This window comes from Clupea harengus, chromosome 23 (genome assembly GCF_900700415.2).
Source record: "Clupea harengus chromosome 23, Ch_v2.0.2, whole genome shotgun sequence".
NCBI classification, from domain to species: domain Eukaryota; kingdom Metazoa; phylum Chordata; class Actinopteri; order Clupeiformes; family Clupeidae; genus Clupea; species Clupea harengus.
In genome coordinates this window covers 11,034,775-11,059,762 of record NC_045174.1, presented here as the reverse complement: position 1 = coordinate 11,059,762, position 24,988 = coordinate 11,034,775, and the positions used below count along the sequence as shown (strand labels likewise).

The 24,988-nt window shown below is 44.5% G+C and overlaps 1 protein-coding gene across 3 annotated transcripts in view; it reads right to left on the bottom strand.

The window, feature by feature from the left end:
* The window catches only part of rhbdf1b (rhomboid 5 homolog 1b (Drosophila)), a 38,046-nt gene that overhangs the window by 8,232 nt on the left and 4,826 nt on the right, over positions 1-24,988 (bottom strand). Inside the window, exons 2-4 of one of the 3 annotated variants that reach the window (XM_012838883.3) lie at positions 8,875-9,168; positions 1,142-1,355; positions 346-552 (exon numbers count right to left, since the gene is read on the bottom strand). In XM_012838883.3, the coding sequence (XP_012694337.2) occupies positions 346-552; positions 1,142-1,355; positions 8,875-9,140 (687 nt within the window). In that variant the 5' untranslated portion in view covers positions 9,141-9,168. Of the gene's footprint in view, positions 1-345; positions 553-1,141; positions 1,356-4,340; positions 6,013-8,874; positions 9,169-24,988 lie in introns of those variants that run through there. The other 2 variants (XM_031560862.2, XM_031560863.2) reach the window with 2 other exon arrangements.

Here is a 24,988-nt window from a genome sequence, read left to right as displayed (position 1 = left end):
TTAATGAAATGTACGCAAATGTACATAACTTACCCTCCAAACCAAAGAAACCAGACTCCCACATCACATCTCGGCAAGGATTGTGTGAAATGCTGATTTTTTTCATTTGCACTTGTTTTCCCTAGGAAGTGAATCTATGTCCTTGGCCTTGCCAGATCCACAAACTATTAACTGAGCTGATGACTATCTATAATATTTCATCTATGATATCCCAGCGAAATAACAGCAACAGCAATAACAATAATGATGAGTAACAGCAGAGGTGTGTGTGTGTGTGTGTGTGTGTGTGTGTGTGTGTGTGTGTGTGTGCGTGTGCGTGCATGCTTACATGTCACAGCAACTCACCTTGACCAGTGCGGCAGCGGCGCGGAAGCTCATCTTGGCGACAGACTCGCGCTTGCGGCGGCGCGGGGGGCGGCCGAAGCCGGAGCGGGAGCTGGTGAAGGAGCAGAGCGAGGCGGCGCCGGGGGTGATGGGAGTCTGAGGCACGCTGAAGCCGTCCACCTCTTCCACCATGCGGAAGGCCCGGCCACGCGCCAGCGGGTCAACAATCTGACCAGAGGAACAACAGTGTGAGACTCTCTGCATATACTGTATATACGTGTACGTGGGTGAGTGTCTGTGTGTGTTGGGGGACACATTATCATATAACAGCTCTTACACATTACACATTTAAAATGTAAATGATAACTTGTATGTTGTACATGAGTGTAATAGACATATTTCTTTTGTCAAAGGGCGTTACCATAGAGGTCTACAATAAGACCCTTTTACATTTCAAAACCAAACTCCACATATTACTAAAATTCTCCACCTACCAGTAAAGCTCATTAGTAAGAGTCCTGTTTCACCAGTGCATCTGCCTGTGTATTACACACCGTCTGTGTACAACACCTAGTGTGGTGTCAAGCTGGGGGATTGGGGCCTTGGGCTATGACCTAGCACCTCAGTAAAACTCTAGATTCTAAATGATATAATTCACACTATGAAAACAAAATGATTTCTTGCAGATGTACCTTAAATCCTAAATGATACGCTTCTAACGGAGACCCCCCTTAGACCACCTTGAAGAGTATTCGCCACATGAATGGAGAGTGTAGATGGTACTGTGTGTGTGTGTGTATGTGTTTGTGTGCCCTACCTTCTGCATGCCATGCTGTGCGGGGGGCACGTAGAGTGGCGGCGGCGTCTCTGTGCTGGTCATGGACAGGTTGTCCTGGCTGGACAGGTCCATCTCACGGATCACCTGCGGCTTCAGCTTCCCGTAACGCAGGCTGCAGTGCCGCAGGCTTTTCCGCTGCCATCGCTGCGTTGCCTCGCCGTCTTTACTGACCCCGAACCAGTCGGCCGTGCCCCTGTCGCCACAGAGGAGAGTCAAAGTAAGACAAGCGCTCACTGATCCTGGGTCTGTGACAGGATGAGAGGGGGGTTTGGATGTCACAGTGACATTGAGACAGAGTGGCAGAGAGCTTCCTAATTACAGTTTAACCAAATAATCTATGTGAGGTCAAGCACAAAATAGCATTTGAAATTCATCTGCATTTAATAAATTAAGCATGTCTAAACTGAAGGAGCTTACTTGACATAATCTATCCTATTAGTGAGGGGTGACACATTGGATGGAATGTCAGGATTATTTAGAGTAGAAGATCTCATTATACTTGATACAGTGTCAGGTCAAAAATCCCAGCAATCAGAATTCTGCTAAAGATAATAGATTCTCCTAAAAACAGATGATGAGCTTCACCCATATCCTGAGATCCAGCTGTGTTCTGTGTATTTCAGTTCAAATTAAACACACGAGAGAGTATTTAGTGGAAAGGCCTACTCTCTATGAATGCTACTAAAGATTTTAGCGTATGCTATTCATAGTCTTGAGATATGGGAACACAGAACCTTCCTTTATAAACAGACCTCTCTAAAAATGATCTGGCGCACCTACATACTGCATGCTATCTGTGGGGCTGATCAGCAACAAGCAGCACAGAAACAACACAGGCCTATGACAGCGCTTTCCTCCCACACGGGCTTTGGGAACGATTCTAAGAAATGTACTTCACAAACACACACAGACACACACACACACAACACACACACACACACACTCACACACACAACACACACACACACACACACACACACACACACACACATACAGACACCACGAGCACGAGATGGAAGGTGGCAGCTGCTGGACCCACAACATCTGTATCTAGTCAGCAGTCATGAGCGTTTACAAGTCACGATTATTATTGTCAGTTTAGGAGCTCCACTCTGACTCTCCCACGGCCTCCCATTGCCCTGTTTGATTTACATGCCACAACTACCCCCAAACCCAACCCCCACCCCCACCACCCACCCCCTGCCGCCTCCATCGTGGGGAGCGTCATCACCGAAACAAACAACAGCGTTAAGAGAGACAAATGCACACATGTCAACTGGTCTTTGAGGGGAGTAGGCAACACTGCCAAGAGTCCAACATGAAAGCACTCACACACACACACACACACACACACACACACACACACACACACACACACACACACACACACACACACACACACTCAAACACACACCCCCCCCATCACAGAGTTAGTCACAGAGTATTGTTTTTCTACAGAAGAGAGGTAGTTTCAGATGGTCTGAGTCATACAACAGCACTCAGAGCTTTGAAATGTCTGGCCATGTTAACGGTTTTGTTTCTTTATTTGTTATTATTTGCTACAGTGATTACTTAGTTTCTAGTTCAATTCATCAGTGACATGTTTCGTAATAAGTAATGCAATTACTGCTCACCCGATCACCTGTGTGTTTTCTAGAAATTCTTTATATGATTAATTTATTTTTGTTGTTATTCCACATAGCCTGCATACCAGTTTGAGCCTAAACTGAACTGAAAGTAGCTTTGTGATTTGACCAAATCTCTCTCTCTGTTTGAGTGGGTGTTTAGTGTGTGTTAAATGAGAGGAGTATTTGTGAGTGAGGAGGTTGTGAGTGTTTAGAGTGGAGAGGGCTCAGCAATAACAGATCAGCCCACAGCCTCATTACACAGGAGGCCAGCATGCAGGGGGGGAAGACCTCTGAGGACGCACACTCCGAGTGTAACGCTCATTGCGTCCCCTCTGTTGTTATGCTGGTTTGTGACATTGTTGGTTTCTGTCATGCTGATATCTCTGACCCCCCAGAAATGACTATAATTTCAGTCCCAAGGCACACGCTGTCAGCACAGCTATAGATCCACTATAATGTGTAGTTGCACAGCCTACATAGAGTACATTTTATTTACATTTTTGTAATCAAACCTTCTCAGTACCTTGGTTTAAAATCAATTAAACAGCCAAGTACTTTCAGAGATGGCTCTGAAGAGCATTCCAAGAGTCTAATCCAGACATTTGTCTAAAATAATTGTAAAACTTTGTAAACGCGAGGAGTTGTGTGGACTTTAATCTGATGCCAGGTTTACAAAGAGGTGATGGATGGGACCCCTTAGCAGAACTCCTCTGTCCTCGCTCATGATAATTCACTGCAGCAATGGTTTTGCATCTTTTATCATTGATTAGGGTTTTGAGATCAGAGTGAACATGCACAGCAGTTTGGCTACTACCTTTGTCAAGTGTTGCAAACTGAGTGTGGCATGCTTTTTATTTGTTTATTTGGTTGTGGATCAACCTGTTTCTTTACACTGACCTAGATTAAGATTAAGATTACGATCAAACATATTAACTAGTGGAATAACTCCACATCATCATGACGTGATATAGCCAAAGACTGAAAGCTATGAGCCCTTAGAAAATCCAGGCTAGCCTCACAAAACTTCCATAAAAGTGCATAGAGAGACGTCAATCAACAGGGTGAGACCCAATACTTCAAACTAAAATCTAAATCTAAATCTAAGCATATAAACACATTTTGATATGGAGTGGAAACAAACCCCAAATACATTAACACCAAAAATGTCTCTGACAATGATAAACACCAACACCCATTCAGCAACATCTAAACCTTTGATCTGCAGAATGTAGTTAGTGCAATCTAGTGCAGGCTGGCTCTACCATGTTTAAAACACCCTCCAGGCATCTGACCTATCACTGCCTTCCCACCCCACCTCTTTACAGTACCAGAAATCATTCAACAACTGACAACTCAAACAGCTCACTCATAAAGAAAAGCCACATAATTATCCAATCCCAGTTTCAGTACTCAGTCACTCCTTCAGAAGTAATGAAATGGAATGAAAGCCTGAATGCACTGAATTTACAAAGGGAAGATTAATCAAGGGAAGATGAATTAAGGGAAGATTAATTCATTAGCACAACAGGAGAAATCAAACATCCACTCACCTGATTTAAAAAATAAAACTTGAACTTGCTGTACCACATTGCAACGCAACCTGTTAGAATCCTGCTTCACACCAATCCTGCTTGACAATAATGTGCATAAACAACTACAACAAGCAGTCCACGTCCCAAAGTACCCGTCTAAGATCTGCTTGATGATTCGCCTCTAGACGATTCACCTCACTAGGCTGGCGGAACAGCTGACACTTGATGCTGGTTCAGCTCTCCTCCTTTGAGATGCTTCTAAGAAATGAAGAAATGAGAACGCAGCGCAGTGAAAAACCTACCTGTCAAATTCATCCCAGGAGGCTGAGAAGGTCATGCCTGCAGTGAGTCACAAAGGGCCGGTCTCCCTCAAACATAATGCCCTGAGCCTACCGCCCGATAACCCCCATTCATGTACCTTTAGGGGGGGGGGGCTACAAGCAAAGAGGATAAACTCCGACGAGATAAAAAAGACGCCTGAGTTTATTCCCTCAGGAGCTGTTCTCTCTTTAAAGATCTTGCTGATCAGAGCGGCATTGATCTCTGGAGTAAACTAGTTCGTCTTCTCCTCCTTCGCCTCTTATTCTGTGTTCTGTCTCCTATCCTCCCCCTCTGTCTCTTTTTCCCTGTCTTCCCTCTCTTTCGTTCTCTCTCTCTCTCTCTCTCTCTCTCCCTCTCTCTCTCTCTCCCTCTCTCTCTGCTGCTTTTGCTGCTAAACAGCCGTTCCTCCTCATGGACTTGTTTGAAGAGTGTGTGTAAACACCCTCGTACATACCAGATGACACACAAGAAAGAGGGAGGGAGAGGGAGAGAGAGAGAGAAGAAAAAAAGGTGCACATGAACACATGTGGAAGAGAGGCCAAGTGAAGGGATGTGCCTGAACATGAAACCTCGCCTATAGTCCAAATGCTCACTCATCATTCCCAATGTACACAGCGGCAGGGACTTCAGGAGCTGAGAAGAAATATCCCAATATTCCCTCACATTCCTTTCCTCCCCTTACACTGCGCCAGACTTGCCCTCAGGGAAGGATACGGAGACCCTGTAATTACATGCAATTTAGGAAGCAAATATTAACATGGCTGCCATTCAACGGGTGGGGTGGCTCTACTCAATCAGCTCTGAAATCCTTTGAGAATGTGCCGTCTTCCTCTATAGGCCTTATCAGGTTATGGAGCTCACTTTCAGTGCATCTCGTCTGGCAGCTAACCGTTAGTTAACCGTTACTGCCTGCTGACATGGGGGCTTGCTGTGGGGGGGTCACTGTACGAGTGAGTGCCTCTGTTCCCGTTCATGTGTTATAATGGGATAACCTGTGTTTTGCAGGCTCTCGAATAGCTATCTTCAGAACGTGACATGTGACTGCACGCTTCACTCGTGACTATTAATAGAGTGGAGTAAGATAGCTGGGGCTCCAGCAATCAACATGCCAGAGATACAGGAACATAAGGAATCATAATGGCATTCCGACTCAAATGATTTTCTTTCAACCATTTGTCTAAAAGCAACTGAAAACTTTTTTATCATCATGAGATTATATGTGAGAAATGAACAGACATTGTTACGTGACAAATGCAGAGTCTGTGAAACCTATTTCGACACGTTGTTGGCCTTCTGTAAGATGAAATATACACATGTGAGACTTTCCCAGGAAACCATAGCCCTCTGAGTTTACATTAAGAAGCCACCAGAAGCAATACCAGGGAAAGGACAGAAAAACACTTTTTTCATCTACACTGCCACTGTTAGTGCTGCTGCAATTCAGACTACTGTTGTAAATTGAGACTACTGTTGTAAACTGTTACACTGAACTGACCTGAACATGAATCTGAAGCTTCTACACTGACATGAAATTGCTCAGATGTTCCTTTGATGTCAAGCGCATGGTAAGAACTAAAGACCTGATGCATCATATGATGACTGCCTCCAAACACAAGGGGAACCCCATGAAAGGTGGAGAGTCTTTGATGTGGCACAGAGGCCTCCGTGTACTGTATGTACTGAATAGCAGTTAAAGAGCCAGCCAGCATTAATTTGTGTGTGTCTGTGTGTGTGTGTGTGTGTGTGTGTGTGTGCGTGTGTGTGTGCGCTCCAACACACTCTATTGAAGAGACACAAGAAGAAAAATGACAGGGCGTGTTCTTATTTAGTGCCTTAACACGAGGTCTTTGGGTAAATGGGTGGCCGTGGTTTTCAAACTACAACTCGTACTCTCCTGTTATTGAGGTCAACTGATGCCAACCACAGTGTGTATGGATGGTGATTAAACACCTTTATATAATACAGGCATGGCACACTGCCCAGATCGTTTTGACCCAGTATGACTTTGCCAGCCCATATCTTTAGAGTTCTGCATCCAATGGACTTGTATGGGATTATGGTGACTTTTAAATAATCCTCACACATCCTCACACAGGAAATATTTCACACAGCAACAAGGGAATTCAAAATTCAAAGTTAATCTTTAGGCTGCCGCCTTTCTTATTTAGTTTAATCTTGTGCTCTAACAATAAAGTGCAACTGCTAACCTTACGTACGAAATAGGAATTGTAGAGAACTGATTGTAAAGAACTACTGAAAAGGCATAACTGAAAAGTAATTGCATGTGACTTCTCTGTGCTACAATCCCACACACTTCAGATGGCCCTACTAAAAAGAAATTGCATCATCTCAACCTCATATTTGACCCTGACATAACCTGTCTTTAAAGATACAGTCCACAATTCAGGCGGAATGTTGTTGATATTTGAGCTCAGTAGCCAATTAAACTACATCGCTTCCTGCTGTGCTTCTGAAGCAATATATTGATTGGCTGGATTGCTAATGGCTTAGTCTGAGCCACTATGCTTGTTTCCCATTGATAGAGCCAGGAGCAATTAGCTGAATTTGACAAAAAGTGTACTAAATTAGAATTGCGGACTGCACCTTTAAGTTATGTCTTTAGGTGAATCATTTGTAAGTGCAGTCTAAGGCAATGTCCTCCCATTCCCTTCCCTTGGAGTGATGGAGGGTCATGGTGCTCTGTTACGTCTACGGTACCTGAGGACGATTTTGGGCAGGGACTGGCGTCTCCGTGATGGGTAGCGGGTGGCCCGCTGGCCTTTCATGGGCACAGTGTTGACCCGCTCAAAGCGAACCCTTTTCTCACTGGGCATGAGTGGTGGTGAGGGGTTGGGAAAAGTGGTGGTGTCAGAAGGAAGGACAAGCAGCAGGAAGAGACAGAAAAGCAGAAAAGGAAAAGAAAAGGAAAATAAATGGAACAGGGGGAAATAAGAAGAAAAGAGAAAGTACAGTCAGCTCAGCTGGAAAAGGACATTAGTGTCAGAGAAGTGTTAACAAGATAAAAGTTCAAAAGTTAATAAAAGTTTAAAACTGAAGTAAACAGCTCCTATGTGTCCAATCACAGTGTGCCAAGTTAGCAGTGCAAGGATAGGAAACAGCACAGAAAGAGGCAGATGAGGACAGCACAGATTAGAACAGACACAGATTAGAACAGTCATTAGCACATGCTGGTGAGTCAGTGAGGACAGGTGGCCACTACAGCAGACATCAGTCCATCAGTATTCCCAAAATGCAACACATGGACACACCTCATTCATTGGTTTTCATATGACCAATGAGACTCATGATAGAACTACATGCTCTGTGGTGGCAGTACAAGCAGCAGGCTGAATGTCTACAGCTACATGCAGCAGTGGCCACAGAAGCAGCCAATAGGGGATCTCTCTAGGATCTTTACAAGTCCTGTGGATGCCAAACTGAGTCTAAACCGAGGTGTTATTCATGTACTCATAGCATCATTCATTAGATCATGTAGGGGTCACAAGCATCAAGCCCAAAAAGCAAAGCGCTGGGGAACTCAGTGCTAACTCCATGTTAGCCTTGTGCTCTTGGCTGAGTCTGAGCAGAGGCTGCTGCCCGAGGGGATTTGAGACAAATTAACAAGACAGCATTGTGTCACTGCATGAAAGAAATTCCTTTTCCAGGGAGCAGGAGGCCAATTAAATGGCCAAATTATCTTACTGTAAGAAAAGTGGAGATAGCTGACTGCCTTACAGAGACTGTAATCAGAGGGATCAGAGACAGTGCATCCACAATTGAAAATTCTGACATTATCTATTAAGGCTCATGTCAGTGGTCACCCATAAAATATTTGCTAATCGGTCCAGCCACTCATGAGTTATCTTTCACAAGAATGGAATTTTCACTGGAAAAGCATAGAAAAAGACATGTGCTCTATAATAAAACACAGGACTATCTTACTCCTGTTCAGTCAAACAGAAAAAGAAACACAATTAAAGGTTCTATGAGCATGAGGGTGGAAAGATCAGGCAAGTATTTACATTCATGGTGAACTTTTCCCTGGAGCAAAGGAGGTGTGCAGTATCTGCGTTTAATGTTAACTTAATCTGAGTTATCTGAGACACAACCAGTTAGTGTGTTTTATGGGGTAGATATCATATCAATGAGTTTGCTGTATGTGTGTGCCCATGCGTGCGTGTGTGTGTGTGTGTGTGTGTGTGTGTATGTGTGTGTGTGTGTATACTCCTACCTTTTGATGGTCTGTGTAATTGAGGCCTGGCGCTGCAGCGGAGGTCGCCTGGGGTCAGCAGGTTCGTAGGCTGGGTAACCATGGTGAGTGTGCTCTGCTGGCATACTAGCACTACGCGAGAAAGCCCCTCGTTTCACCGGCTGCACAAAGGCCGGGGGCTCGTCCAGGGAGAGCTGTGTGTCGGGGATGTCCAGCTTGAGCCAGGGGGGCTTCTTCCTCTGCAGGCTGCTGCTGCCGCTTCTCTCCGGCTGCTCCGGCTCAGCCATGACCACTCAGCCACCCCTCGCCTGCCAGCTGCACAGAGAGAGAGAGACGGGGAGGGAGAGGGAGAGAGTGAGAATAGAGAGAGGAAGAGAGACGCAGGAAGTAAGAGAGATAGATATAAATGGAGAGGCAGAGAGATGGATGGAGAGGGTCAAAGTCAAAGAGATAAAGAAAAAATAGGGAGATAGAGATAGAATCGGAGGGGAAGGGAGAGACAGAAGAAGAGAGGGAAAAATAAGAGGGGGGGGGGCATTTAATGTATACAAACATACATGACATGCGCACACGAAACATGCTATGATCCCAACTGTTAATAAGATAAGATCTCCTCTCTGACCTAATCCCTAACTTCTATCAGCTCTCTTCCACACACAGTCACAGTCGGAGCATCAGCCCCGCAGCACAATGCTGCCAGATGAGTTTACTATATCAAGGCTAAACAAACACAAACACACACACACACACACACACACACACACACACACACACACACAAAGCTGTACGCATAATACCAGTCCTCTGAGATAATCTCAACATCCATCTGTATGTTGCCCCACAACACTGACTGGCCAACACCACACACTCCACACACCATCTCAGCAAGAAATAAACATGGCTGTGCTTCTGTTAAAGAGCATTAAGATATGGCAACTAATCTGCTTACATGCCTTCCATCATTTTTTACATCACTGGTCACACTAGAAACAACAAATGTTTGCTCATTCCTAGTCCAAACACATATATATGATATATGTATGGGATAATGTATTGTCCGGCGGTCATTATCCAAAAATAAATCCCGACGGGACGAACAGGACCACGGCGCGCAGCGGAGGGTCTTGTTTCGTACTGAAGGGATTTATTTTTGGATAATGACCGCCGGACAATACATTATCCCGCTTATTATACGGTTACTTGCCAAAAACGACAGAAGACATTCCTCCAAAATACCTCTTCTTAATGATTTTGTTGCCGTTTTGTGATTTTCGCTAAGAAAAATTAGTTATTCAAGCAAATAGAACTTTTAAGTTTCAGGTGTTGCGTAGCAACCCATTACTTGCTGACTTCAAATTACAATGAGTCTGTTACGTTAAATGACCGGACTACTTGCAGAATGATGAAAGATGTGAATTAGAAGCACAAAATCCGTTGCCAATGACAGCGGTCAATATCTTTTCGCATCCGTGAATATCAAGAAATATCAGACCTGCGAACGTTGGGGTGGCCCATTCAAATCAACGGAACTTTTTGGAAAATTCTGAAGAGCCGTATAATAAATATATACGTATATACACATACACACAGTATGTCCCCATTGCTGGTAATATCTAAGGCATGTAGATGTCACTACTAGGAAGGTGTGACCTAAGACTAAAGGCTGGTTCTTGAAGTGCATGTCTATTTGGGCCACCAGAGGACACTCTTCTTCCAAAAGAAGTCCTTCTTCAAGCCCTAAGAGAAGAGCCTTAGGCTCTCACCATCTCACTCAATATAAAATATATGGACATACAGCATGCAGATTAAGTCAATCAAGTAGAGCAGCACATATTTCCAGTGAGAATGTACTGTCTATAGAGATGGATAAATAGTTATGGACTGCATTGAGAATGTACTATAGAGATGGATAAATAGCTATGGGTGTACTATAGAGATGGATAAATAGTTATGGACTGGATCAAAATCTCTCATCTCCAGGCTGCTCTTTTAATGGGATGTGTGATCTGACCATACACAGGTAACGTATCATTGATTTACAGGTCTGCCAACACAGTTGGGATCAGTATGTGTGCCAAATCTGTTCAGATGGATTACTGCAACGTTTTCACCAGGCTGATTCTAGATCAGTGCTGGGATGGACACATGGAGAGAGAGAGAGAGATAGAGAGAGAGAGAGATATAGAGAGAGATATATATATATATAGAGAGAGAGAGAGAGAGAGAGAGAGAGAGAGGGGAAACTGGGCCCCACAGTTCCCCTGTCATTCCATTCTGCTCACGTTGAAGGCCATCCTTTGCCATGATTCACTACAAAGCCATATGGGCCGTGTTTGGAGAGGAGTGGCCCCTCCATGGCCAGAGTTTAATTGTGGCTAACAGCGGAGGACCCAAGGGCCACTGTCGGCTCCAGACGGCGGGGATCAAAGCTGGCTGCACCGGGGGATGAGTGACTCACTCGCTAAAGATTAAATGGCCTCAGGGCTTGCACTGTTACGTGGGTTTCACAGAAATGTGTCCAGAAAAAGAACGGGTTGAGAAAGTTGTTCATAGGTAGCTTTACGCTCAAGTTTGTTATGTCAGAACTGTGGCATTGCCAGTAATGATCTTATGCGGTCCTTTTACCAGGGGGCCCAAAACAAACTGCACACTGGCAGTGAAAGCTAGGAATATACTGTGAGATTATAAACCAAGAACAATTGCCGTCTGTCAGGGAGGGACAAGTGTGAAGACTGTCCCACATCAATCAAGCACACTCCCTTAAAGCCCAACAGACACATAAATCACTGAACCGCCAGTTGTACTTACACAAAGACAGCTAATTTAGCTAATAGCTACTGCATTATTAAACAGACAGTAGCAAGCACCAGAGCCTGCAGTTAATGTCAGTCAGTGTTTGACTGGATACTAATGACAGCTGTCTGAATGAATCTGTACAATGGTGTGATTACATTGGAATCTGAACACACTAAATGGCTGTATGTGTTCACATCAAGGTCCAGTGAAGAGAACTAATTCTGGAAACTACATGTACAAAAATGCATTCCCAGGCAGAAATAATGATTTGTTTTTACACCTGTATAAAGGGAGAAAGCCTCAATTCCTTAGTACTGGTAAGATGGAAGTGATACAAGTCCTTTGTATTTGGTAAAAACCTGGATGGTACCATCTGCCTGTATGTCAGGTTGTGAGGCCTTGTGAGGATTAAAATCCCCTGCTGGAGGTGTTCCAACACCTTCTGTAATGTGTGGGAGCAAATGCCACAAGCAGAATGAATGTGGCATGCAGAGAGATAAAAAGCCTCTCTCTTATCAAGCAAGCTCGGAGAGTGAGAAAGAGAGAGTGGCTGTCTGTGTGTGTGTATGTATGTGTGTGTGTGTGTGTGGGTGTGTGTGTGTGTGTGTGTGGGTGTATGTGTGTGTGTGTGTATGTGTGTGTGGGTATGTGTGTGTGGGTGTGTGTGTGTGTGTGTGTGTGGGTGAGTGTATGTGTGTGTGTGTATGTGTGTGCCCAGGCCAAGAGCTTCAGGATGTTATTAGAGTGTGCATGGCTTCTTTTGGATCCTCATCAATTTTTGTTCTCCTCCGCCATCATGCTGCGGACTGCAGCTGCCGTTTGCCCAGGGGAAGAGCTCTATCCTCGAGCACGCCGGAAGGAAAGCTGCTCATTTACGGGACGAGAAATCTGTATGGGGGGAAGGCTTCTGGTAAGGAATTCCTTCAGATAGCCACAGCCCAGAATCAAAGCCTGTGGGCGGGTCGTTTCGCAAGGCCTGTTTCATTTTTGAAACCTGATGATTTTGGTGGTGGAACCCAAAATTGTAGTGGCTCTTTTTTTGGCTCTTTTCCGGCGGCGTCGGCAACAGCAGGGTCATTAGCGAGGTCGCTCGATTCAGTAGATGATGGTTCAAGCGCCCCGGCCAAGCCCAACAATCCACGCTCCATTCAACACAGACTGCACCTCGGGTTTGCCTCTTCTCCCGAGCATAATGGAATATGGTCGAAAGCAGACAAAAAAATAGACAAAAACCCTGCACGAAACCTGCTTTGATGTAAAGACCCGTTTTGTGGTGAAACAGGAACCCAGTGTCCTTTTTTGTTTTCGAGAATGTAAACACGATCCTCTAAATAGCATCCTACTGCAGTCGTCCCACCACATCCTCCAGCGACATTTGCTCCCCAAACCTGTGATTTTAGCCTCCTGGCCAACTTGCGGGCCCAAAACACTGGGAAAACGGAATCCGCTTTTCCAGCAAATACAAAAGGGATGGCCATTGTTCTCCTTCATGCTCAAATGGAATTTGACACGATGCCACACCGATATCCAAGCAAATGAATTCCATGCGCATCCCTCTGATTTCTCCCTGTCAGTTTTTGTTTTGACAACCAGATTTAGGGGATTGGAGGGCAGACCAACTCTAATCCTCTGTGCTGTGAAACACATGACACGTTTCCTGTCAGATGTGTGCCACGCACATCATGGCTGATGAAACACTCTTCCTTCTCTCTCTCTCTCTCTCTCTTTCCAAGCGATAATGGCAGGTTTTAGCACTTTTCAAACACTCAAAGAGTGGTTTACCACAGTAGATAGCCGCCTGGGAGATGCTGTGTGGACAAGACTGAAGTTATTTTGAACTTTCCCACCAGTGTGGTGTGGTTAGACGCACTCTTCCAGCAAGACCTGTACGGCTCCGCTAAGCTCCTGACCTTTGGGGTTGGGTTTAGTTTCCATGTTTTGTTCAAAGCCGCTGAGGCTCGGACAGTGAGGGGGTGTTTGGTACAGTGCTGAACACATATCTGTGGTGAGGTGTGGAGGACACACAAACAAATTGGTCTGGAGGGGGAGGTGGGACTTTCAACCGACATGAACTGAGAGAGGTTCCAAACAGTTTCACCATTTTTACCAAGGGGGTGACTGTTGCTGAAAAATTAACTGGACAGAAATTCCTGGTGGAAACTCTTGAGGAAAAGAGGCCCACCCCTTTCTGTGAGACAGACATGCATAGTCCTCCAGCCTTCTCTAGCCAAGTTTTGCTTCCTCACCTGTGTGACTTTTTTGTTGGAAATCTTCCCAAGGTCAGCTTGGTTTTCAACATGGAGCTTAAGACTGCTGACTTCTCCAGTTGTTACTGCCATCGCAATTATTATTATTACACACACACATACATACACACACATATACATATCTGAACCTTTCAGTATCATCCTTGGTTCTGGAATGTGGGTTGAGCAAGCAAAAATACTGCACAAAGATTGATGGAGATAATTTCCATGCACTATTAATGACTTAAGAATATATGAATCAAGTGCCTTGTATTAATATATTCCTTGTATGAATCATGTGCTTATGAAAGCAGGAACATGGCTTTTCTGTGTTTCTGTGTGTGTGTCTGTAACTTAGATTATTAGGTGCCACTTAGTCTGCATATGTACAAGAGCATGTTTAGACCAGAGGTGATAAGAAGGGTCGAACTGTGCTTCTTCCAATCTTGTGCAAAACTTCCATCCTTGCCTCGGACGTCAGAAATCCACCATGTGGTTTTCCCTGCTGAACGCTAAACTTCTGTCTATATAAACCTTGTGCGATGTGTTTAATATAATAGCCCGATTGCAATTGTTGTTGTTGTTGTTTGTCTAATAAATATACTTATATGCAGCTCCAGAGTCCTGAGGTAACTAGGGTGAATTTTCACCTAACAAAGATCCTCTGTTGATCTTTAGCACTGTCCAACAATGGAGTACCCTGGATCTTTTCCCCATTGTTTCCTTGTACCGTCCTGCCTCTCGACTGTGTGAGGTATGACGTGTGTATGGTCAGTCAAGCTCACCACTTTAATTTGCCTTCACATTCCACACATTCTGACAAACATTCTCTTTTTCTTTCTCGCACTGGTTCTCTCTCGCTCTCCCTCTCTGTCTTCACCCTTCTCTCAACATAACAGTGGACCATCATTTTTTATTGTGTTAACCAACACTTCCTACGACACTCTCCCACACTAAATAACTTGTGAAACAATCGCTCTATTGAAAACAAAGTGCTATTATAGAAACCTGCAAGAAATTAAACTGCCTAGATGCTTACAAACTGCCGTCATGCCCTCACAGCGAATTATTTGTTTTTAAGTACGAAGTGGGAATAAGTATGATTCATCCCAAACACCAGAAGACCATATCATAACAGCTGCGTCTTTGTTCATCTTCATTGTTTATGCAAGAAACTAAATGATAAAAGGACAGTAAATACTGAAACTTTACAAAAAAATTACAGAAAACCCCTTATGGATTATAAAATCAGTGTTTTTTTTTCAAGAAAAAGAGCTTAAGATTCTTAGACACTGAGGGAGAGGGGTAATGCTTGTCTCTGTGTGAGAGTATGTCTGAAAGGTACATATGTGTGTGTGTGCATGGGAGAGAATGCGTCTGGCTGTGTGCATGACAGACACAGACAGGGTGTGTGTGTGTGAATAAGTGTGTGAATAAGTGTGTGTGTGTGTGTGTGTGTGTGTGTGTGTGTGTGTGTACAGAGAACAAGGTCGGTATTTTGACTCAGGCCAGATGTTGCTGTTGGATGCTAAGTCTCACGTGGACAGGGCAGGGGCTCAGGGACAGGGTGTGGAGTGTGTGTGTGTGTGTGTGTGTGTGTGCACACATGTGTGTGTGTGTGTGTGTGTGTGTCTGTGTTGGGGGCCACAGACTGCTCTGTGATGGATGACCTCACTTGACAGTCACTTCCTTCCTGCAAGCCGTGTGGCTGCATCCCTGTGCTTTGAGACTATGGCACACACACACACACACACACACACACACACACACACACACACACACACACACACACACACACACAATGCACCATGCTGCTAGGGCAGACAAATAAATAAACTGATTATAATAAATACTCTTACTGAGAAAGGAAGGAACCACATTTGAGTGGCACAGGACAACCACTCGCATAAACTAATACACCAGCTCTGTCCCTGAGTCAGATCTACTGTGTCCAAAATCTCCCAGTTTCATCAGTAGCTTCAGCAGCACAAGGTATCATAAGGAGTGTCCACACACGGAGTACCTCTTCAGGAGGACCAGTGATTCACCAGTGAATTTCTCCTGTTTTAACATTTGTTTATAGTGACTAACAGTCTCTTTGTGGAGGAATTGTATCACTTCATGAGTCAGTACCATCTTGAATGAAGACCTTTATCCTTAACGTCTCTGCTGAGTTGGTGATAAACACATGATGACCTCCCGGGGTGCTCGATAACCGCCTCCTCAAATGAATTAAACACAGAACTTTTCCATGAACTCCACGAGTTCTGTGGAGTTCAGGTTGAAATTCGGGTGTGTGAGGCGGGATTTACCAAAAAGGCCTGTTGTTCTTCAGAGGGGAACGGGCGGACAGTCCGATACGCCGTGACCGCAGGCATCTGATCTGGAGGCCGCCCAGCGTGACATCAACAGGAGGTCCCCTGCCAAACGGCTATCATTATCGACCTCTGCTTTTTTTTCTACTCCTCTTTCTTAATCTTTTTGCAACTGTTGGGCCTCCCATCTGTCTGCTGCTTTTGCTGCTGTTTTAATTGTTGAGTGTTGAGTGTGTTAAGTGTGTGTTGAGTCTCATTAGCAAAGTTTCATCCAACAGAGAGCAATTAGGAGTCCCCCTGTGAAACGTTCAAAAAGATAAGCCTTCAAAAAGATAAGTTTTTCAGTGCTGTAGTGGCTGTTGTTTCAGGAGAGGTTTTTTTGTGGTCTTTTTCGAAGTAAATCAGGAGGAACAGCTTTCATGCTGGGCTGGAATGCCTTTGGGAGTCTGAGGCACCGATGCTGTTTGCTCTGGAAAAGGTAACAATGTTACATAAGGACAGACAATGACACAGCAAGTCAGCCATCTGCGGAAATGAAGACCCATGTGAAATGAATAGAATAAATAAAAAACAAAGAAAGACTGCCTTTTAGCATCAAAATGTTGGCAGGCTGAAATATAGATGTGTGTATATGTGTCAGTATGTGTGTGTGTGTCTCTGTCTGTGTGTGTCTGCTGTCATTACCAAATGCAAAGTGTATAAAAATCACCTCAGATTTTCATGCATGGCTGCTTGCTAGTCTGGGCACACAGTCTGGGCACGGCGTTCCGCACGGATGCTGGGGAAATACCTCTCATACCACCAGGCAGCCAGCGCCGCTCTGCATCATTTCAGCCCATTCGTCTCCTCTGGAGCCTGGTTTTGAATTAGCGCACGCGCTATGCCAAGACAGACACTGAACAACTCAAACACTGACTCAGGGGACGGGGGACAGTTCCACCGGGGTCACACCTTGCCTTCACAGACACCCTCATCCACTCCATCCTTTTGCGACGGTTGTCCAGATGAGTGCAACACGTGTGCCGTTGTTTTTCATATCCCCATATGGCGGTAGCCAGGCTCCAGGGGCGGGGGCAAGTCTTTGGCAGGAGCTCCACGCCGCATCCATCACCCTCCATCAGGAGCGTGACAGCTGATAATGAGCGTTTACTCGAGTTCATTAAACGACCGATCTATGAAATAAATCCACCGGTCTGCTTCGTGAGATGCCTGCCGTCACGCAAAAGGTTATTGGTAAATAGAGCAGCCTTCTCTTTCAGCTGACTTAATCGACCCCGTCGAGGATGAACCGAGAAGTCTGTAATCACACTCAGGCCGTGCTTGTTTTTCCCGCAAAACAAAAGGTTTCTTTCTCAATCCCCGCAGACGGCACACGGTCTACAAAACTAAAATCCTCAAAGGAATGTTGTCATACTCAATGCATATCAATACCAACAACAAGCAAACATCAAAGCGTTCTTACACTCGCTGTGACGATGAGAGGAAGAAAGCCAAAAAAGCTATTAAGGATTGTGAATACTCTTTACTGTCTTGGCGTGTACCCAGGTTATAGAGTAAAGAGGCTTGTTGGACCCTTGGTGGAATGATTTGACACCACTCTAAGAGGGGTTAGCAGTATTTCAGTATTATAGTTGTGCCATCCCATGAATTTTGTCATACCATCAATACCGGCATATTTTTTAAGAGCATGAAAAAAAGCTTCTGGATTTCCCTGAGTTTTGTCTGTCAGGGAATTCCACATCAGTAACCGGTAGTCTGCTTAAATCTCTTGCGTACAATTACCAAATGAGGTCGATACCAGCAACTGTGTGAAATCGGTTTTAATAAGATTAATGGAACTGATGTACAATATTTTTGGCCACTGGTGGAAATTTGTAAAGCATGGAAAGCACAACAAAATGCCTAGCAAACACCGGTAGGTGACACTCCCCTACACATCCCTACACAGTAGATTAAAACTATGTCTTCGAACTTTGAGGGCTAATGCCCATTATGTTGACTTCTCATAAGGGTGCACGATGCCATGAGGAAACAGATGGACACGTGAGAGGGTCAGTTTTCCTTTTTATGACGCAGCCCACGCTGGTGATGTCAACAGGAAGTAGGTATGTCATGCAAAGTTCTTTAGTGCGCTGCAAAATTGCAATGTGAAGCCAAAACCAACTGTATCAAATGTTTACAGTGTAACAAAAACACTAACCTTGGGTCAGATCTTGTTCTGGATTTTAAGGTGTAAAAACACTCTTAGAGAAACTCTTCAAGCCATGTTTCATGTTTACAATGTATAATAAAAAATAAAAAAATGTCAGACCTTAATCTTGGTTGATCTTTGAAATGTATCTTTTTTTAAAATAAAAACGTTTGAAAGGCATGATTTTAATGCTTGTGCTACTGGAAAGATAAAATAGTATTAAGTGTATAATACCGATACCGTCAATCTAGCTGAAGATACTGTGATAACATTTTAGTCCATATCGTCTACAATCTACAATCTAATAGAGTCAAGAGACTGACCTGTCAAGATGAAACAGGTGAACGGTTATTTTTGATCAAAGCCATTCTCTTCATCTCAATAGAATTTAGCTCTGCCTTGAATGACGCGGGTTATCTGTCACTGAACACATGGAAGTAATTTATGATCCTTGAGTGGTTGGGATCTTGAGAGGGAAAAAAACGCTGAGACGTATGTATATATTTCAAGGTTAAGTCGTCTTTCTTTTTGTGTCAATCATAGAAATCACATGATGTTAAAGGAACTCGATCTTGGAGAATCTACTCAAAGGGAAATATTTATGGCCTCTGCCAAAGAGATTTGCTCTGCTCTAAAATCACCAGTGACGGTGGATTTTATACTCTGGTTTTTGATTAAGTTACACACTAAATGATAACTCAGTGTAGTGAACAACATTATGAACTGCACATAGACATCTAACTTCTGTCAAAAGTAACTCCAACAGAGCGCTGAAGAAATAAATCTGTCTGCTGTCTCGAATGCATTGCAAATGAAAATGACATACTACAGCATATGTACCATGCGTCAATAAATATATAAAGCACAACATATATTTAAAGCAAGCCCCCGTTATCATTTATGTGAGCTTGCAGGCTTCAGATGGAATCAAAGAATTATTATCTGCATACAAAAATAGCACCTGCAGTTGATAAGCGTAGCTCTTTTAAAAATGGTCCTCACAAGGTGCAGGCACCAGTCAGAGCCAGACAGCCTGCAGAGAAGGATGGAGGGATGAAAGAAAAGACACCCAGCAAAAGAAAGAGAGCGAGAGAGGTCTGAGCATATTGTGTGTGAGGGAGGTGCGCATGGCTCTGAGCCCCCCGTTCAATTGGATCGGCCAACAAGCGGCTCTTTGTCTGGCGGAAGTCAGACGCTTCGGCGTTTTGAAGTGGGCCACGGCGTCAGGGCCCCCACCGCATGCTCCGACAACATGTGATCTCCATTTGCATAGTTTCCAGAGCCAACCATGCCTGGAGCGTCTCCCAGCGGGACACCACGGGGCTCGATGTGTGGGCTATCTGATCTGGGTCTACTTTTCCCAAAAACCACTCGGCTGCAGCGACGTTAGCCAGTTAATTGAGAGTGGCATGTTGAGCTCATCTGACAGTCACTGGCTGTAAGAGAAAGCGCTGGAGACCTATTTGGGCATCTGGGTTTCAGTGGGATCTCCATGATGTTTGGGCGGAGCAGTGGGCGGGCCATCCACTGCTATGGCACGAACAGACAACCATTCCAGGTCGTAAATTTCCGAGACGTTCCATAGAATGTATTTCATATTTCTCCCATAAAATAATTTTTCAGAAATACGTTTCTCATTCTTCGCCGCCGCTCACTTCAAAGAGCACGCATACTATGAGCAGACAGAGCATTCTGGAAACTGTCTGTCTGAAGGATTTTTTTTCCAAAGCGATGAGGCTGGTGACAGTAGGCCAAGAGAAAGAGCACTGGAGATGTTATGATCTGTCACGAAGGGTTGCCTGTGGAGACAGGGGAGAGATCTCGCCAACTGGCACCATTTAACACACACACACACACACACACACACACACACACACACACACACACACACACACACACACACACACACTCACACATATGGCACCAGGCTGGGCTGCATGACTGAGCTGCATCACCAACATCGCCATTAGGCGACATCAGGGCCGATGCAAACGTGAGCCACGCAAGTCTCCTTAGTCTCTCTTGAACACACAAACAGCACCAACAGAATCCTCTTTATGGAGAATCCTTAATAAGATCAGGCTGATTAGAGTCTGTGAGAATGAAGTCAATGGCCAGGGAGCTGGCCCTGTCTTGCAGACGTGGCCGGGCTCAGGGCAGATGTAAACCCAGCACTAATCTCCCAGTAAGCCTCATGGATCCAAGTTTCTAATTGTCAACATGGACACACAGGCAACGCATCTTATACGGGACCTTTGCCGGAGCATCAGAGGACAAATCTCAGTGAGGATTTACCATTTTAAGGCTGCCTGCAAACAACTCAAAATGGTAAATGTTTGAACGCTGTTACTTAATTCGTAGTTAATACCTCATGCCTCTCAGTCAATACCAGATCACTCTGGACAGTCCAAACACAAGGCATTGGTGGAACTATCCTGCTTTGTCACGTCAAGAGCCTGATGGTAAGGATTGACACAGAGTCACAGCTATGTAAACAGATTTCATCAGCATGCCACTAATCCTCCCTGGTAAGCCCATCACATCCAATTAACAGGATACTGCAATTTCACCCTACTGTTATTTATTTAATTTCTTCCTTCACAGGAAAAAAGAAAATCCTTCCATTCAACTTGCCTCCCTAAATCTCGAACGAGTCAGGCAACCTCCCACAAGCCCCGAGGCTGGTGTAGAACACTCCTGATCGGTTGGTAATTGCGTCGCTCCACCGGTCTTGGTTCATTTGCTTGATGGGAGAGGCCGGTGATCCTATCAAGAGGGAAAGAACATTCCCATTTGCAGTCAGACTCGCTCCCAGTCTGCTTGACACGCTGCTTGGTGGAAGGACCTTTTGTCTTTGCTGGGTGGTTCATCGCCTTGGTCTGTGAAAGCCCCATTTTGGACAATGCAGCTTATTATGAACTCCTCTCAAGCTGCGAGTTTAGCATAAGAGCTTCCTCTGTTGGCATGCACTGTATGAAAATAGAAAGCCAATTGCCCACAGATGCTTCGCAGACAAGAAAGAAAAACGCAGCCTGAAAAGAATATTTTTTTGCAGCAAGCCCGGGGGTGGGGGGGGTAAAATCTGATAGTTATGGGTCTGTGCATATGAGAGAGGGCACAGTCTCCACAGTCTCGCTAGTATGCACAACCCTGGGAGTTTCACAGCTGATTTTTGTCCTTTGACAGACAAAAGAGCTTGCATTGGAAATCAGACGGCGCTGCATACAGTAGAGGAGTTAAAAAGGTCAGCTTCCATGCTTATAGGGAATGGACACTCTGCATCTTCATTCTGTGGTTTCCTCCAGGAAACTAATGTGCTGCCTCTCATCCATTTCATCTAATATCATATGACATTAATAATAAGCCACAGTGTTTCAGCTGAGAGGAATGCTAAGTATTACATTTCCAGCAATAATGTCCTGATCAAATAAGGCTTTTATTTGACTGCTAGCTACCTCCGTATTTGCACAACCTATGCAATAACATCTCTATGCACTGTATGTTTTAGATGTTACAAAGCACCCTTTATATATGTATTATATATCTGGATTTCAACAAGGGGTGTAACTGTACAAAAAATTCAGCTTGGCATGTACCTTGGTTTTGGGGTCACCGTTTGGTATGTTTTCAGTACAGCAGGGAAAACATAACAAGTGCGGAAATATATTATTAAAATATAAAATTGTACGGTCTCAGACTTTTGGACCTCCCCCAACTCTATACTTTGTATAATCAGTTGTACTACGTCTGTTATAGTGTAGTAGTCCATATAACAACACAATGCAGATGTACGAAGTGTGGTCACATTCAATTAGGCCCTCGACTTCATGTGTACGTTCATGTGTTTGGCTGAAATTGTAAGAGACATCTGTCCTTTAGAAAAGAAATTCTTTAGGAATCAAGCTGCATCAGGAAAGTGTCAAAAATCCACTAATGAATGCAGGGATGTTCACAAATGGCAAGCTGTCTGTAAATGCATATTCGTTTGTCTGTAAATAAATATAACTGCATTTACATTTGTGAATAACGTGACATTTATTTGTGAATTTTAAAACTATTCTAACCCCATAAACCAGACTAAACCAACTAGCATGCTGCAGCTGATAAACTGGTGCACAACCAAAACCTTCCAGGTAAAATGCACTCTCTAAAATGTCAGTTCCGCACGTGGAGTAGTAATGTTAGACATAAATAGACTATTCTGACAGTAATGGTTTAGGTCACAGGGCGTACTGAAACGAGGAAGTCGAAACCAAACCGAATGTCCTGTACCGAATACACATAAGGTTACACCCCTAATTATAAGCATAAGTGATGCATTATTTTAATCAAATGTCTTCCTCCATAATATCCGCCATGTGGGTGTAGATAGTCTGACGCTTATTCACCATGATGGCACAGTAATGCACCTGGCTCCGGTCCTCTGGGCCCAGAGGAAGAGGTGCTGTGGGTGCTGGTCTTTGTCAACAGCATCATAGGAACTCGCAGACAGGCCCGCGGGGTCAAAGGAAGTGCAGGTCGGAGTGTGGTGTGGTGGTAGCGGTGATGGGTCTCCGTTTGCCTGCTTGGATGTGTGTGTGTGTGTGTTTCTCAGAGCTTGTGTGTGTGTGTTTGTGTGGGTGTTTAGTGGCCTAAATATAGCTGAGCGAGCCATACCATCAGTATGCTGATGCAGCTCTCTCTCTTTCTGACTTAACTTCTCTGCCTGAAGTTGTTCAACATCAGACTGCCAGTGAGCCATGGGTGGTAGACACTGGCTGTCATACCGGCAAGAGGCTTTAATTAAATATCGCTGAGTCACGCCCTGCTTGCCAACATCATCAAGGTAAGTGCCATTAGGAGGCAGCGTTCATTAGAATCCCACAGAGGCCAATCACGCAGACTGACAGAGCGAAAGACTGGTGTATATATGTGTGCTGCTGGTGGGGGTTGATTTAAGTCCATTATTCTAAGCTGATGCTGTGCACACTGCAGCTAATTCCTGAGAGAAGGCACACACACACACACACACGCACACGCACACGCACACACACACACACACACACACACACACACACACACACACACACACACACACACACACACACACACGAGTGTGCACACAAACTCAAACAGATACCAGTATATATACAAATGCACATCTGTTATTTTCTTCCATCCATCCGCTGCCATCAGTAGAGTGAAAAGCAAGATGGTCAGGTTCATAACTCTCTGCTAATTATAGATGGACTTCTACAGTGCGATACAGCGACAGACAGACATAGAGTGTGTTTCGTGCGCATGTTCCCGTCAGAGAGCACTGCGAACAGACGAGGCTCCAGCTTCAACAGCTGGCTTCTTTCCCGCCATGTGTGAAAATCTCATTTTCCGGCCGTGGATTTTCTCACGGACGAAACCAAATGGGGAGAAAATGGGAAAATCAAATCAACCAATGTCACAGAGAGACTGCACTGATTACACTAACGACTCCCTGACATCAACATCCACAGAGTCAACCGTGGAGGCAAAAAGGTCCCCAGTATCATATCTTAACACAGGAAGCAAAGAGCACATCTGGCACTGGTCTATCGCTCAGAGTTTCTAAGATTCCTCAGCAAAAAAAAAAAGAGAGATTGAGAGACAGAGAGAGTGATCACTGACTAGACTACACCAATTACACAATTCCTACAGCACCAAGACCAACTCCTATTTCAACTCCTTTCAATAAACAAATGTAATTTAAGGACAAGGACCATTACCTAAAAAAGAGTCAGGAGATCAGCATGCTCTATTTATACTCCTGCAGCCCCGACTTCATGGCCCCCTGTGCTCTCTCTCCCTCTCTCTCTCTCTTCTTCTCTCTCTCTCTCTCTCTCTCTCTCTCTCTCTCTCTCTATCTCTCCCTTTCTCTCTCTCTCTTCTCTCTCTCCCTCTCTCACTCTCTCCCCCTCTCTCTATCTCTCTCTCTCAGGTCACATCACTCGAGCAGACTGAATGAGGCACACTGAAGACTTCCTGTGTGTAACACAGCCGGTTATCCCCCGTCCCAAATCACTATAATCTTCCTCCCTTCCAACCCAGTCTGAGTTGCTTTACACTCTCACTGAAGTCATTCATCCTGGGTCTTTACACATGGAGAGAGCGACTCCCTGAGATGAGCCATGGACTGACGCCGCAGCGCATTAAAGGGACTTTTCACAAGAGACTCTCTCAAGTTCAAGTGCTTTATTTACATGAACATGTAGTGAAATGTTAAAGGGTCTACGCTCCACACTGTGCAAAAAATAAGGAAAGAGTGCTGAATTAAAATGTTTAAAAACTCTCATGTCTGATTTTCTTTTTTCTCACCTCTAAGTGCCATGTATGGAAATCTGTCTGCTTACTGAACCATATACAGATAGTGTAACCTGTCTGCTTTACTGAACCATACACAATCAGCATAATCTGGCCTTGCAGAGAAAACAAAACCTACCGGTAGTCAATGCTACTGTGCATATTGCTTAAGTTGGATCCCTGCACTGATACATACACTGAGGATATAATAAGGAGTGCAAATGAACTTTCCAACCAATATGACCCATGCATTGCAAGAGGATGGGGGTGGGCAG